The 17,403-nt window shown below is 36.6% G+C and overlaps 1 protein-coding gene across 6 annotated transcripts in view; it reads right to left on the bottom strand.

Moving 5' to 3' along the window:
* wdfy3 (WD repeat and FYVE domain containing 3) overlaps nucleotides 1-17,028 on the bottom strand; it is a 105,729-nt gene extending 88,701 nt beyond the window's left edge. For 4 of the 6 annotated variants that reach the window (XM_016669137.1, XM_016669139.1, XM_016669138.1 and 1 more), the window contains exon 1: nucleotides 6,824-7,121. In XM_016669137.1, the coding sequence (XP_016524623.1) occupies nucleotides 6,824-6,852 (29 nt within the window). In that variant the 5' untranslated portion in view covers nucleotides 6,853-7,121. Of the gene's footprint in view, nucleotides 1-6,823; nucleotides 7,122-16,833 lie in introns of those variants that run through there. The other 2 variants (XM_016669141.1, XM_007547375.2) reach the window with 2 other exon arrangements.
* Nucleotides 17,029-17,403: the final 375 nt, after the last annotated feature.

The following is a 17,403-nucleotide window of genomic DNA, read 5'->3' as shown; positions in this document are numbered from 1 at the left end:
ATTTTGCACTTAAGGTTAAAAAAGACACTATTTGTAGATATTTTCTAACTAGAACTCCTCAAGCAGGAAAGTTTTAGCTTCACCTGGTTTAAATGCTGTAAAAATCTACTAATCACCATTTGCTATCTAAATATTAATTGGTTGATCCAAAAATAATCAACAGATGTGTCCTTTGCTACAAATGATCAAGCGTTCACTGAAAGAAAACTTTTATTGCATTTCAGGCAATAAAATATTGATTTTATCATTTAAAAGGAACAAAATTATTTGTTTATTTGCATCTTTCAATGCGTTTTTTTAATCATTCTATAAAAAGGATTAAATGACAAATCTGCAGAATGTTCCAAGTTTCTTATCCTATTAATCGAATAATCGTCAAAACAATCGATCAATCGATAACTATTTGTTACAAAGAACATAAGGTAGCCGTTGTTGTTGTAGTTGTTAATTTTATTCCCGAGTGCTTACACGGACATGCCGGTTAATCTGTAAATAAAGCAATAAAAAATAAATAAATAAATAAAAAACAAGACAAACAAAACGTCAATACTTAGTATTGCAATATTCAATAAACACAAACTTAAACATAGATTTAGGAGCTTGGCTTGACTAGACTAGCCGGTTATAAAGCAAAGTTTACTCTTAGAACACTTCGTAATATAATAAACGTCAGCATTCATATATCACACTGCAGCAAACAACAGCTAGCATTTGGCTAATTAGCTCTAGCAAATTCACCAAGCGCACGCTTAGAACAGATAAATACTTATCTCCTACGGCTTTACAGCATTAATATAACTTACCACGTTAGGCAACACTCAAACATTAGTAAGATGTGATTTTATGGCAGGTTCGGCATTTTAGTTTAAGCTAACGCAGCATAAGTACACTACTGGTCCGCCGTTCATTTTCTTCTTCTACACATTAATTCACGGACCAACACAAAACAACTATAGAGCCCCCTAGTGGAATTGGAGGAGTGAATCCAACACTATTGTTATTTATTCAGAGCAAATAGCCACAAATGGGTTGAGGTCAATTACAGTACAAAAACATGACACGATTTTCCCCTTATTGTTACATGTTTATGCTGAAACAGCTGATCTATTTCTGTCCTGTAACATATCCCTGAAGCACATCAAAGCCAGCATTTATTCCTGAACAATGCTGACTGTTGGCTTTGTAGCGAGGAGCCGATGTAACGGAGAGCCAGTGAAGCAGATAAGAGTGCAGAGAGAACGGCGGAGCCGGAGTGCAGAGAGAACGGCGGAGCCGGAGCACAGCGAGGAACCGGACCGCAAACTGGGCCAAACACATGTCATACGACTTCAGCATAAGGCTGAGCTGGAAAAACCAACAAAAGGGAAGGCAGTGACACATGAAGGATTAGCGCTCACTCCACCTACAGCAACCAGAGTCCTGCAGACTTTCTTCTCTAGTTCTGGTAGATCAGAAACAGACATTTCACCAGAAAGATGCTGCTGGGTTTAGAAGACTTATAGAATAGGCTATAATGTGATAAATTAAGGTTTTGAATAATAGTTTAGGCCTTTCGCAATAACTAATTAATCAGTTTCATGTTAAATTAAAACAAGCTCAATAATTTCCATTTTCAAGATTTATTTTTTATTCTCCCTTTCTACCAAAAGATGGGTGAAAAAGTCTTCAATCTGCTGCTTTGGTCTCAGCTAGCTTTGTTTTTGTATGGATAATTTAACTAAATGTATTTATTGTTTCTGTTGTTTATTTAATTTGGATATTTAAAATGTCCTCCAGTTCCAGTGTTACATGTTCATTTGAATTTGAAGCTTATTGATCTTTGAGAATGTGTTCTTGCATTATTATGCTGTTACTATTATATTACTTGAAAATTGAATCATTAATGACTTTACCCAAAATGCTAAAAAGGTCACTAATTTATGGAAGCACAAATGAGAAAGACATGAAATAGTGTAACTGATATGCTCATTGCAATATATACCAATATTATTGACATTGCAGTTTTTCTAACAGCAGGACAAAAGCAGCACACTTTGCAGCAATCGCTCCACAGAAAAATTTATTTTGAATCTGTTTAGAACAGCGCTACAGCCTGGCTGCGCTTTCTAAAAACAAAAAAAAAAAAAACAAGCAACAACAAGTCAAACACAAACCTGCTAAACAGTAACCAGACCACAAAGTTACCAGACAAACACACAAATGATTAAATAAAAGCAGCTGACACAATATGAAAGCCCACATGGGAACCAAACACCGAGGGATCAGAGGAAAATTCACTGGCCCCTGTAGTCTCAGATAAAAGACTTTAAAACACTTTCTTACTTTATAAATCACTGAATAACTTAGACCTCTTGTTGTTGTGTCAGCCCTTCAGATCACTCAGGTGTTCTGGCTAAAGTCTACTTTAAATCCACAGAATCAGAGCCAAACACTGAGAAGCAGCATTCAGTTTTTTTGCTCCACTAATTTGAAACAAACCTCCAGAAAACTGAAAAACTGCTGAAACACTGAGTTCTGTAAAATCAAGGCTAAAAACCCAAACCCAAAGTAAGTTTTCTCTTACTTTGTCACTGCAATATAAATTTCTGCTTGTTTGTTGTTTTATTTTCCATTTACTTATGAAAGGTACTTTGAATTCCCTTGTTGCTGAAAATGTGCATTTTATGAAGAGCAGTATTTGTGTTTTTGCTGCTTTGACTACAGAGCTGTGAGGTCAAAGCCATTCAGTCTGATGCCAAAAAGATATTTTATCACTTTGTATCATAATTGCAATAAATGCCACAAAATATTGCGACCAAATTTAAACTCCAGAAGGAAGAAATGAGGAATCCGTCATTGTACTCTGTTCTTTTTGAACAAAGCTGATACAAATTAGCGAAGCACATTAAAAAAAGAATTAAATTAGTGTCTGCAGCCACATGACGCCACTTGGGCTTCATAAGAGTTAAGAGTAACATAAATGAAAACGCCATGCAGCCACACAACAAGATGCTAAATTTGCTCCTTGCTAAGTTCATTTTTCCAGCCTCCTAAAATATCTTCATTATCAAATGTTGTTTTCCCACCACAGATCTAGTTCTGTTTTTCATTTTAGTATCTGAATAAACAGCCTACCCACACCTTTGGCAACTGAGCACAGCTAATTTCTTCATAGAGATGCAAGTCTCTCTTATCTCCTGATGCAAAATGGCTGCAGAGAATAAACTGCAAGCACAAGCAATTTAAATTCCTTACAGGATACCGATTTCTCCACCCAACACTGGCAGCTGTGGAGACAGATTTTCAAACATGGCCAGAGGGTTGGCAAAGTTTTAATATAGAGTTCCACAAGTTAATAAAAGATTTAAAAAAAAACAAGGTTCTCTAACATTGAACCCAAAGACCTCTTTACTACTATATCTCACTGCTGTGTGTTATGTGTGGTTTTTATTTCCGTTCAATTTATTGTTGTGTTTTGTGCAAAATCAAAGTTTATTCATCTTTGCGAGGGTGAACTTGTAATTTATGCTAAAATCAATCTATTACTTTAAAATGGCCTCAAAAACAACAATATTATCGTTCATCACAACTATTTCTATGATAATTTATCGTCCAGTAAAATTTATCGTGACAATCTGACTGTATTAAAAAAGCAGAAGCGTTTAAAGAGGAAGTGCATTCATAATACATTTCCAAATACAAAAACTGGTCTCATAAGCGTAATTTTGACGTTTTTACATTTACCGATATTTCTTCCTCAGCGTTTTTAATGACAAGCATAAGTGGCCCAGACTTCAGACTCGACGTCACCGATCTTTCTGTTTGGTGAGCTGCACACACAGACTCTAATATGCGTATGTGTGCGACCAGTTGAAACTCCAGGTTAGGCCAAATGACTAGGACTGTGGCAATAAGCAATAAATCAATTAATTGCATGATAAATTAAAACACCCTCACTTTCCATTAGCATGATTTATTGTTCTTATATTTTATCTCTTTCTACCAAAAACGGGATGACAAAAGTCTCCAGTGTGGTGTTTTGGTCTCAACTAGCTCCTTTATTTGTTTACCGAGATTCCATAATTCATTTTATTTGCCGTTTCTGTTGTTTGGTTTGTTTATTTTGGATATTTTAAATGTCTTCCAGTTCCAGTGTTTAGTGTTCATTAGCATTTAAAGTTTATTGATCTTTAATGTGTTCTTACATTATTATTTCATCACAATTACATTACTTGAAAATGGTCTCAAAACAACAATATTGTCGTTTATCACAATAACTTCTGGGACCATTTATCGTCCAGCAAAATTTGTTATTGTGCATCTATCATTTGTCTTTTTGTCCTGATGTAATAGAAAAGAAAATCTGAAATCGCCGTCTAGGACTTGACCTACAGAAGCAGACGGCTCACTGAATATTGATGAATCTCAAGCAAAGCTGAAATGACAAGAACGATAAAGACAGCATCTTTAATGATGTTACCTTCATTGTTCAAAAAATCACCACCATAGAGCAAAAAGTAAATGCATTTATCACAACTAATTTTATATTACAGGCACAGCCAGAAAAAACTGCATCAGAAAATGTTTTTGTCTTGGCTGGAGCAAAGAAAACGAGTTGGTGGCATCAATGGAATGACAACTCCTCTGCAGTGGGAATCTGTGCCTGTTTTCTGGGTCTTCCAGTTTTTTTTTTTTTTTGGTTTTTTTTTTAAAGCACTCTCTTTAAGCGAACGCCAGCTTCAATGAACGTCTTGAAGAGTTAACACTAACTCCTGGGAGATGAAGGCAGCCAATGCCCTGGAAAGGCCCAGCTCTTCAAAAGCCTGTGTGGTTGTTCCTCTGGAGAAAGTGACGTAATGTCAGTTTGCAGGGGAAGGTGGAGGAGAAAGAGAAAAGGAATGGGGGGATTTGACAGCAGCGAGATAAAACACAAACTCTCCCAACAAAATGCTAATTCAGAGAAACTAAAAAGAGTGCAGAGTGCTGATTTCACGCCAAACCCCCACACAAATGCTGGTACGTTTGGTTTCAAAGAGAGAAACTGCCTGCTCTGGAAACAGAAAGACCCACATGGCAGATTCTGACTAATATGTGTAAGAAATATACCCATCATTTGGTTGGGGACCAGTTGGCTGATTTTCATGTTAAAGTAGCTCCATTGTGAAGCTACAAATTTTTTTCCTCCACTCTGTGAACACACCACGGCAAATCGGTTAATTTGCTCTAATAATAGCCTGAGTGTGAAAGTTTTTCCTAAGTGAGTGTATCTGCCACTTCTGCAAAGTGTTTAACGTTCGGTTAGAGGAAGCACAGAGGTGTGAGGACGTCCTAGAAGAAGACTTGAGTTATATCTACCATTCATTTTACTATCAACATGCAGCTATTGCTTTCATTTATAGTAATATTTGCTAGATTCATGGATAAGGTGAAGTATACTTATTTACAGATGCACTGATGATGCTTTGACTGGAATAAAGTTCTCAATTATTCTTTTCTTTCTAAGAACAACAGATTTAGTTCAACTTTGTTTTAATTTTACTGTTAAGCCCAAATCAGTGAATACACATGGCAGATTATGATTTAAATCAACAAAAACAGAGATGGGTATCTAAAAGATCCATAAACAACGTAAAAGAAGGAATTTTGAAAAAAAAAAAAAAAAGGTTGTAAAATGCAAGAAAAAAGCATGGAGACGATTGTTTGTACTTTTTGCAATGGGCAAAAGAAAAATATTGATTAACCTTCCAGGAATTAAACTTTTCTCATACGGGTGCACTGATTTACATTTTCTGATCAATCATTTACCTTTAAGAAGCCTGATCTGCTCATTCAAATTTTGTCCAATACTGACTTATTTTGACTAAAAAAATCTCTAAATCTCTAAGTATAGTGACAAAGTTGATTATCTTTTGTGCTCTTCAAGTATTTCAGACTGGACAGCTTCCTTGCGATCACCTGAATCTTTATCCAGCTCCACAGACTGAAGTCAGTTATCAGCCTGGGCTGCTTCAAGATGTTAATACTACTTCCTGTCTAACAAATACCAAATATATTACATGTATTGTGTTTTGTTCCATGTGCATTGACAAAACTGACAAAAAAATGATGGTTTAACAATAGGTTCCCATAGTAACCATTGCTTGTGTGGGATTGGCTATTGTCTGGATGTTAATATAGCAAAAGAATGAGCTGCCTTTCCCAAAAGTTAGTAAATACTTGCCTCAGCATATTGAAAATGTCATTATGTGCCTTCAATATTAATTTATTTTGAATTTCCAGTCATATTGCAAAGTATTTATTGTTATAACTTCTAAATATGAAGTTTAGTATGTAGGAGTTTTTATTGTTTTGCAAGATTTCAGGTAATATAATGGTAATGGTACAATAATGCAAGAATACATTCTCGAAGATTAATAAACTTTAAATTCAAATAAATATTTAATACAGGAACTGGAAGACATTTTAATATCCAAAATAAATACTCAAAACAACAGAAATAACTAATACATTGTATTATGAAGCCTATGAATACAAAATAAGGTCCAGTTGAGACCAAAGCAGCAGACTGAGGATTTTCCTCGTCCTGTTTTTGGTAGGAAGAAACAAAAGAGAAAAACGATAAATCGTGCAAATGGAAATTATTGAGCTCATTTAATTTATCGTACCATTAATTGATTTATTTATAGCTTACTGCATTTAATCTTCAGAGATTAAAACGACAGAAAATAAGAGCTGTGATGATCAATAACCTGTAAACTGGTGTGTTTCTATATCGGTGAAGTGAGTAAACAAACTAAGAGTCGCCACGGAGACAAGCTTAGCACCCAGCTCTGATTTCTCCTACCTGCTGTTCTCTCTGCGCTCTGCCAGCATTTCAACTCTTCACCACCAGAAGAAACAAAAATATTCCATCAAAAGGCAGAAATCGGCCGCTCGTGCCCCTGTGAAAACGTTCCTTTCCGAAAAGCCCTGGCGATGGCGGAGTCATGCCTTTCCGTCTTGGCAGCATCAGAACAGAACATGCTACGCACAGAGCGCGGAGGCAGGGATCGTCTTCAACTGGCAGTGCTAGAGGCTTTGTTTTCCACTAAGCATACTGTGTGTGTGTGTGGTCTGCCGGGACTGGCACAGCTGATCCCCCCCTGACACCGGGTGGGGTGTACAGAGCTTCAGAGAGAGAGAGAGAGAGAGAGAGGAGGGTGGAGTGTGGCGAACACTACAGCCATAACAGAGAGGAATGAACCATTTCGTCAGGAGGAGGGGAAGAAATGAGCTAAATTAAAAACCACTGTCAATGTGGTTTAAGGAATTAAAGTTAATCTGTGAAAAATCTGTCAAAAGTTCAAGAAAATTTGTAAAGTTGGATTTAAAAAAAACACTTTAGGGTGTATTTACACCAGTTGTTTTTAATCTGCTTTAACAGAACTCCAGTTTGTCTGTCACTTTAACACCGCACTTTGTCAAACGATTCAAACCAATTGAAAAACTTGTTCCCCTCCTCGCCTGTTGTGGCGCTGCACCCACAACTGTGGAAGGAAACATCACAAAAACCTCTGAAGAAGACACTGAGCACAACCTCCGTCTTCACAAAATGTAAACAAAAATGGAGTGGCATGAGATTTTAGCAGTTGTAGAATTTCTCATGTGAGCGATAGATTCTTCCTTTTTTTGTTTGGAAAATCTGGAAAGTTAGATTAAAAAACAATTCAGCCCTGTTTAGTCTGCTTTACTCAAACTCTAGGCTGTTTGTCAGTTTGCTTTAACATTGCACTTTGTAAAACAATTCAAACTAATTGGAAAAAAACCCTGTTCCCCTCCTTGCCTGTAGTGGCGCTGCAGCAAGAACTATGGAAGTAAACAAACAAATTCTAATTCAGACCAAAAAGTGAACACTGGTCTGTTCGGTTGAAGTGAACTCTGACACGGTTTGAATGAATATGTGAACGCCACATGAACTGCAGCAGGAAGCAAACAATAGCGCAGGGCATTCTGGGTGAATACAACCAAACCAAACGCAGGAGTTTGTTTTGATCATGGTCTTTTACCAATCACAAAAGAGAAATCCCACTACTCCTAAAACCTGACAGTACTCCATTTTTTTCACATTTAGTGAAGAAGGAAGTTACGTTCATGTCTTTCTCTGAGGTTTTCATGTTGTTTCCTTCAGTAGTTCTTGATGCAACGCCACCACTGGGGAACAGTTTTTTCAACTGGTTTGGATCATTTGACAATGCGGTGTGAAAGAGAACCAGAAGTTATTGTGAAAAACGATGATATTGTTTGAAACCATTTTTAAGTAATACAGTGGCATAACAATGCAATAACACATTCTCAAAGAACAATAAACTTTAAATCCTAATGAACATTTATCACTGGAACTGGAAGGTTTTTTAAATAACCAAAATAAATAAACAAATTAACAGAAACAACAAATAAAATGAATTATGAAGTCTCTCTAAACAAAACTGTCCTTCAAAAAAGGTCTAGTTGAAACCAAGACACCAGACTGAAGAATTTTCTCAGCCAGTTTTTGGTAGAAAGAGAGAGAAAATCACACAAATTAATTTTAATTTATTATCCAAGTAAATGATTTATTGCTTACTGCGACAGGCCTAACGAGGATGATGCCTTTTAAAACTCTGCTATTTGAGTTTATATTTTTAGGCATCAGTGGCCTTTGATGAACAGTAAATAGATGGAAATCATGCAGAAAGTGGGAATCAAACCCATGAAAACCATATCAAGGACTATAACCTCTTCACATGGTGATCGCGCTCTACTAACTGAGCCACCCAGTGCTCCTGGATTTATTTTTTATTGAAGGCTGAAATTTGCTCACATATTTATGAGGAAGAAGACTCAGGAATATGGTTTCCAGATGCACACTGAGGTGTATAAAATGACTCCAGCAGGGAAAACATCCTGCGCCGCGCCAAATGAAGCCTGCAACACATTCTCATAACAAACACACAAACTTGAATATACAGCTGAAGATTTAAAAAGTAAATAATAAAATAAAACACCAACCAGTCTCAGAGAAAAAGCGAGAGAAAAAGCTGTTGTGTTATACAGCCTTAAGGGATCCTCAGGAACCAGAATGTTATTTGACGCATTATCTGCCTAAAACTGGGCTCATTGTGTGAACTGGAACTGTGTTTATGTGTTTATGTGAGCATGCAGGGCATTTTATATTATGACTCAATGTGGCTATGCATTAGAGTTTATGAAAAACACATTGAAATAAATTACGGCAATAAACAAAACTGGAATATTTCATTTTCCATCTGTCCAATAAAACAGCAAACCATTACCCTGCTTTGACTAGTCTATAGAATAACCCGAAGCCGACATGCAGCTTCAAAACACCGCCCAATAAAACACAGAAACATGAATCCATTATTTATAAAAAAAAAAATAAAATTGTTATGAAATTCCTGAAAGCTTTAAAATGCATAAATTATCCTTGAATTTACCAGCACAGTAAATGACGCACAACAGCTAAATAAGACATTACTGTCTAAACTGACTTCCTGTTATCCTCAGCACTTTTGGTTCCTTCTGAGAATGAAAAAAACTGAAATTATTCAGTTTAAGTTTAAACAAACTTCCTGTGGTTCCTAAATTAATTCTGCAAAACAAGTTTAAAAGCACATAACACAACTAGATGAGACGGACAGACTATTAACTCTTTTGGGTTTTTGCTCTGGGAAATGATGTATATATAAGTATACAAGTTCTGTTTGTATGATTTATCAATAATTTTGTTTACAGAGACTTAACTCAATTTATTTGCTGTTTCCTGTTATTTTGTTTAGTTATTTTGTTTATTTATTGTGCATATCTAAAACGTCTTCCAGTTCCTATGTTAAATGTTCATTAGAATTTATAGTTGATTAATATTTGAGAATGTTTCTTGCATATTATGCCATTACCATCTTATTACTTGAAAATGGTCTCAAAGCAACAATATTATCGTTTATCATCCAACATTGACTAACATCTACAGGTGCAGAAAAAAAATAGATTTGAAAAATCGCAGTTCCAAGGCCTTGAAATTTTAAATCAATTCAAAATGCGAAAACGCATTGATTTCAAAATCTTTCCAGCTCCTATTAGCGAGTACACTTCAAATGGGATTATGCGTCCACTCAGCCACCGCAGGTACTTAGAATAATTCGATACTTTTTCTATTTAAGAAAAAGCCATGCGGACAAGCTAACCTAACACTGGAAATTTAAATTACAGAACTTTAGGCACCAACCTATTTTTGCTTTAACATAAACTGGAGGAATTTGATTAAGTATGAAACTGTTTTAAATAAATGTTTTGTTTACACCATGTCTCCTTCTTGTCAGACACGTAATTTAAACTGAATCTCTAGACCATTAAATAGTCTGAATTAAAAATAGTTTCCACATCAAAACATGACCTTAAAGATCTAAATCAAATTTATAAGAATTATAAATGATGTATCCCTTATTGAAACAAATGCTTATCAAATAATATCAAAACAAAACTGCTTACTGAAAACATGGTTGTGTTTGGGCTAATTAAAAATCATCCAATTATGTTACATATTAATACAGAGAGCCTGATAAAAAACAAAGTCTGATGCTGTATTTCTATCTGACGGTTCACTTCGTCATCCTCTGTAACGCATTTCACTTGGTCCAAAAGGAATCGCTCTTTGTTCTCTCGGAGGTGAATTAGCGCCAGACTTGTGCTGCATTATCCGCAAGATTTACATGTAGCTTCATAGTTTCACCGAATCAATAACAGGCCAACAAAGCACAAAATCCAAAGTGCTGCAGCACAAAGAGGAAATCACAGGGATAAGATGTAATATCAGGGCAGAAGATTTGCTTTCATTCTTTCATACAGACGCATTTACTGAAATGTTTCTATTTACATGTAAAACTGTATGAAACGCAATTTATAGTAAGAGACAGTTAGGGAGTCTAATTTCCCAATTTCTCCTTTTTATCTTTAGAGCTTTTTGATGCATTATTGATGATGATTATTTCTAAAAGTCTCCATCATGTCTTAATACCACTGATGATAAATGATATTTGCAGTGGAAAATGACAGATTTATGGCTGTTATCTCAAGATGTTTCACTCTAGTTTGCCCACTTCATTCCACCTCAACCTGTTTTACACGACTTACCAAGATGATGAACCAGATTATCGCCACGTGTAAATAAGATCTTCTTTGTTGGCATTAGTTACCCCAGATCTCAGAAAGTAACCCCAGTTCTGTTGAACCTGTTTTGTAGCACGATGATCAGACAATGAAGCAACTGTTTGTTCCAGGGCAGTGCAATGCAAATATTCTGATCAAATCTACAGCTACCAAACATCAAAGCTGGGGAAGATATACAGTAAACACAGGGTGAATTACCAGAATATATTTTAATACTGATTAAAATATACAGTTTGAAAGGGTACTACAGAGTAACATTTGCCTAAATTTGGGCTACAATCAAACTGACAAGCTGTTAGAAAACTGTGGCACAGCTCAGTAACAGTCAACACCTATTAAGTTAACTGCTAAATCTACCTAAAATAAGAGGCAGTTTATATGATAAAATGAATCAAAACAACAAATTCATTTGAAAGACATGTATTTATGTCAAGGCAACCCTTGTTTTAGCCCTGCAGAGGAAAGCAGACTCAACCACTGACAGGAGTTTCAAGTTACAAAGCCTGCTAGCAATGAAAGCCGAGTGGGAGAAAAGCAGAAGAATGGAAGAAGTCAAGACTAAAGCTACTGTATGCTAACATTCAATTTGTGAAGGTCTTGAGCTTTTCCTATTAAAAACAGTCTGTTCGACACAATAAAAGGAAATTAAACTGCTGGATAAGTCTTGACATGCGACCTATCAATCAAAAACTAAAACATACAACCGATTCTGAACAATGAAGGCTACAAATTCAGTGTGCTCATTAAAATGAACTTGTATTTTCTACGACATGCTGAGGCATGTCTGCAGCTCTGCACGCAGTACAAGACAGCTGTTCTTGTTTTATCCTATTAAACTGTCACCCAATGCAAATGCGACCTATATCTGACTTAGCTTAGGGAAGTCTGGATGGCATAAATCCAGTCTTTTCATCCAAAAATTCTAATTGCTGCCACTTCCATATGCAGTACTAAATCAGACACATATCCAATAGTCTTCAAGCATATGCAGTCATATCACATTTTATCTCATTGACATGTGACATGCGTCATAATAAATCCAGTTAAGGGTTCCCCCAGTGTATTATAAGCCTGGCGGGCCACCAAGCTTCACTTGGGGTGCAACTAAAGCTTATAAGTGTATTAAAACCCTGCCAAGCCACAAGGTTGTTATTGGGGTGCAAACAAAGCTTATAAGTGTATTATAAAGGGGCAACCAGGGTTTATTGGGGGCACAATAAGTGCAATAAGCTTTACTTGGGGTAAGTGTATTATATTATAAGCCTGAATGTTCACCAAGCCTTTCCTGGGGCACAAGTAAAGTTCATGACTGTATTTTAAGCCTGGCAGGTGACCAGGCTGTACTTGCACTCCCACCAGGCACCAGTAACAGTGACACCAGTGTCTCTTTGGTGAAACGTAAAGTCAGTATTTGAACACATAAGGAGACCAAGGTTAGGAGTTCTGTATTTTTATTCACCACTGCTGTTGTTCCTAGTCTATATGCCAACTACTTTAGTGAATAAAGTAAAAAAATTATCTATTTTTTTGTGTTTGCTTTTTAAGACTTTATAGTTGGTGTTTAGGCATTGTTAATAATGCCTTCCGATAGCACATAATTACCTACTAATGTTTTCAAATTTCTTGTCAACTTTAAACATGCCTTAGCTTAAAAACACGGTGGGCTGCTGGATGACTGCCTTAGCATCCCAACCACTGGGCTTAGCAAGTTTTCATGAGGAAACACTGAAGGATGTAAACAATGGAAGCAGTGCCGTTACTTTGGATAGAGCTACGGTAATCTAATAAGAAGACAGAGAATCTTGTGGTACGTATAAGCCAAGGATCGGGGGGATAATTTAGATGCTGTCCTTTATATAACAATACAATTTTTAAAGAGAAGTCTGTGTTAGATGAAATTAGTATTGGTATTTCAAAGCCTTCCAAAACAGTAAATAAACCAAAATATTCAGATCTGTACCACATCAGAAATCCTCATACGATACGTCAGAGTCAACAGGCGTCAGTTCACTTCATCACTTACTTTTTTCCTGTTTTAGCTATAAAAATACTAAAACAGGAAAAACAAAGTTCATGAAATCAGAGCCTCTTGCTTCCAGTACGAGCACACAGCGACTCTGCTGTCCTTTCACACACGGCTCTCTGTGCAGAAATAAACTCAATTTCCAGATAAAGTTACAACCAGACAGAAACACTGTTTAGCATCGAGAGCAACGTGCAAATCCATCTAAATGCTCGGCATTAAATCACCACTTCAGATAATTTGGATTTTATATTAGATTTGACTCTAATGCTGATCTGTGGCCAAAAAAGGTGGAAAAGTGCTGCTTCATTGCTTTTTGCTGGTGGCTACAAAGATTCTTCTTTTAGCCACATCTGCAGACTTTATCCTGAAGAAAATTTAGTGAATCAGGTTCAGCTTGCGTGCATGTTTTATGTCTATTGCTATTTAAGGCTTGCAGCTGGAGGAAAATGACACTGATAAGGCCTTTAAACCTAATTTATGTCATACAAAAAACATTATTTCCCGCTGTGTGAGCAACAGACTGAAAATTAACAAGGTGAGGTATTTTCTACACAAGATTTTGGGGAAAATGGTTATATTAAAAACTTTTAGAAATGACAAATCCTATTCTAAACCTAAGAGAAACAAACATATAATTTTTATCATCAGTTAAATCTATAATTTTAAAAATCTAAATTTGTCATGGTTATCAATATGTTGTTACAGGGTGAAGGTAATGCACCAGCAGCAAAAATATATTTACAATTAAGCCCAAAAGTATTTACAACCTTTCTATATTTGGTTTTAACATAATCTTTTAATTTGACTGACAGATTCTTTCTGAGTGGTAAGTTTCTTTGCATCGCAAAACTGAAAAAAAAAAAAACATCAAGAAAACTGTAAAACAGCTGAAACGCTGAGTTTCTTCAATTAAAGCTGTTGCTGACCTCAAGGTCAGACAGTTCAATGCTTAGAGAAGTGAAAGAAAATCCCAAGAGCTCTATTTCAGATATTAAAGGTTTCAGCTAGCATGCTAAATGCCCCATGCTAAAGGTCATGACAGTACAATAAGAAAAGGACTGAACAAGCGTGGCTTGCTTTATAGGTTGAGAATAAGAAGACGACTTCCTTTTTCTAAAAATAACATGACTTAGGTTTGCAAAGCTGAATCTTAATGAGCCAGCGCCATGATTTTTGTTTGTAATGCACAGAAGTATATTTAGAAAAAATAAGTGTAAACATCTGGTAAAATCTGTCCAGCATGATGGTGAAGGTGTGATGATTAGGGTTGTTTTGCATCCACTAAGTGAGCTGGAGTCTGATGTCTGTAAAGGTATTCTAAATTAAACATGGGGGGTCTGAGAAACAGCTGAATCCTGGGGAAACTGGGTCATGCAAGCAGTTAAATAAAAGTGGATCTACAAACTAGGCAGCTTCTCTACTTTGCGGTCAACTTTGTTGGACACGTTCTAACACTGCGAAGGCTGACATTCGCAGTGTTAGCCTGAGGTTAGACTCAAGTAGGAATCTGGGAAATCCAAATCATTTTCAAAAATGTCTGATGGCAGACAGATGAGAACCAGAGCCATGGCTGAAACTGTTTACATTCCCCGCTGTCATGATTTTTAATGATTTATCACATGAACAAACATATACACATGTGATTTTAATTTCCTCTCTTATTTCATGGAAACAGCTCAATTGCAAAATTATGTTTTTCAACATTAGCAGAATATTGACAAAGATTTGCCCACATTTGTAATCAGTAAAAAAGGTTGATTGGTCTCTCTAAATTGTTGTAAGGTGTGACTGGCTGTGTTGCCCAGTGTTGGACTGGAAATCTGTCCAGGAAGTACCCTGCGTCTCACCCAATGACTGCTGGAAATAAGCAAATCCAGCCCTGCACGGATAAGCAGGTACAGACAATGGACAGACAGATGGATGGGTTGCAGATTTGAGAATTACTAACAATAACGTAAACACAACCACAACAATTTTCTTACTTCCTACTTGCAACATATGCCTGGAGACAACTAGATCACACTAGCCACATTTCCATTGACCATATGATTGCATAATTTGACATTTCGAGAATAAATCTGCTTAATGGAGACTGTCAAATTTTGAAAAAAACTAAATTTTTGATAAAACGTTTTGCTGTAAGGATGAGGTCTTTTTTTAGCGTTTATCAAAATTTGTTTAGTTCACAAAACTGCAATGAAAGCACTTTTTACACATCACACGAGTCTCATGATCAACAACCACATGTTGCCACTAGCAACAAAGAAGAAGACAGCAGGAAGTAGTTGGAGGACGATGGATCAGCATGTTTTATAATCATATATCGTGTGAACAAACTTATTCACGTGCGTTTTAATTGCATTTACCCTTTAAAGGAAACACCATAATTGCGAAATTGTGTTTCTTTCAACATTAGCAGAAAAACGACAAAATATTGTGCACATTTGTAATGGAGAAGCCTCTAATGTTAAACTTTCCAACTACCTAAATACCAAAAATCAACTGACAGGATGCATAAGAAGACACCTTATCAAAATCTGGACTCCTTTAAAAAAATGGGAAACTTTAGAATGTAACAAAAATATTTAGTGTTAAAAATAAAACTAGCAGAAATCATTTTTCCTAAAGACAGAATATTCTCTGTTGCTGTGTTTAAAAGTAAGAAATATGGATTAAAACCTATACATTTACATACATTTAACTGACACATACTCTAAAGAGATCATGCATTTCAGTCACCATTTCTAAATAAATTGCAGCAAAATTTCAGCTATAGATATCCTGTTAAAATATACCCACAATATTTATATAATTTAGTTGTTTTAATGCCAATACGGGTTAAATAGTTTGCTTTGACATACCTTATACAAGGCAGAGACGGAGATGTAGGTTAATTAAATGGTGTGCAGACATCCAGGTAGTCGGCCCTAAACCCACAAACAATACGCTGACCAGAAGCAACCACAGGTTATTCTCAATCTGCACCTTTGGCGCACAAGAATACAACAAATCTGGTCGATATAACCACCCACAATATGCGAAATATCAAGTATATACAGTCAAAAGCCATCGATGGTTAAGGATTTGGTTCCCCAACCATGATTTACTAATGTTGACGAATAAAAATGCCTTCACACTGAATCATTCTCGGGTCTGTCAAGGTTATCTTGACAGTGTCCTTGTGGGGTTTTTTTTTCCAAAGCAGCCCATTTTCCTTCAGCCAGCCCCATCAGCTCGGAGTTAAAACCCAGCTGCAGACCTGCAGTTGGTCACCGAAACGCCTCCAGTTAAAACATGTTAGCTCAAAGAAGCTAACCAGCTGATCGCACTAGCATCGCAGCATCTGAGCGACAACTGTCAAACTAAACCGTGACGTCTTCAAATGAAATGCTTTGAAAATAACAAATTATAAAGATATATATTTAAACTAGACGTTATAGTGCGACAATTGAGTTCATACTCTCGTCTTTAATGGTGTTATTGTGACGCTAACAGCGACTGCACCGTTGCTGGTGCTGTTAACTGACGTGATGAACATTCCTGTATATGCTAACTGTGCTAGGCGGCTAGCTGGCGATGCTAACTAGCCGCTCCAGAGACCTCAGCGTATCCGCCGTCCTACTCACCAGTGAGCGGCCTCTGAGGCGAAGTACTTCGGTGGGAACGTTGACGATAATCTCCAATGTGTGCATCCATATGTCTCAGACGATGCGCAAACCTAAAAGCGGTGAGCGCTTCCTCTCCTTCCTTTTACCGGTAGCCATTTTTTCCTCAACATCCAAATAAAGCGGAGCTCGTCCCGGTTGCGATTAGGTCCCAGAGCCGAGTTTCCTCCAAACAGCATCCTCCTCCTGACACCGCCAGCGTGGAGAGGGGAGCCACATCTGCAACACAAAGCTGACATCTGTTGGATCCTCCTAGGAAAAGCACTCCATGACTTGCATTAAAGGACACGGATCTAAAAAAATATATTCTTACTCCTTTTCTTAGGACCTACACCAGTGCAGTGGTGTCCACACTTTGATTGTTTTTGCAATTTTGCAACTTTTTTTTAAAGGTAATCCGCTCAATAATAATGAAACTTTAAATCATTGTAGACTGAAAATGTAAAGAAGGTTTTTCCACAATTAACGTTATCATTAGACAGGAACGCAGTTTTTACCTTTTTGGGGGGTTTATATATATATATATATATA

This window comes from Poecilia formosa, unplaced genomic scaffold, assembly GCF_000485575.1.
Source record: "Poecilia formosa unplaced genomic scaffold, Poecilia_formosa-5.1.2 Scaffold20, whole genome shotgun sequence".
NCBI classification, from domain to species: domain Eukaryota; kingdom Metazoa; phylum Chordata; class Actinopteri; order Cyprinodontiformes; family Poeciliidae; genus Poecilia; species Poecilia formosa.
Note: the sequence above shows the minus strand (reverse complement) of the source record. Positions and strands in the feature narration are given on the sequence as shown.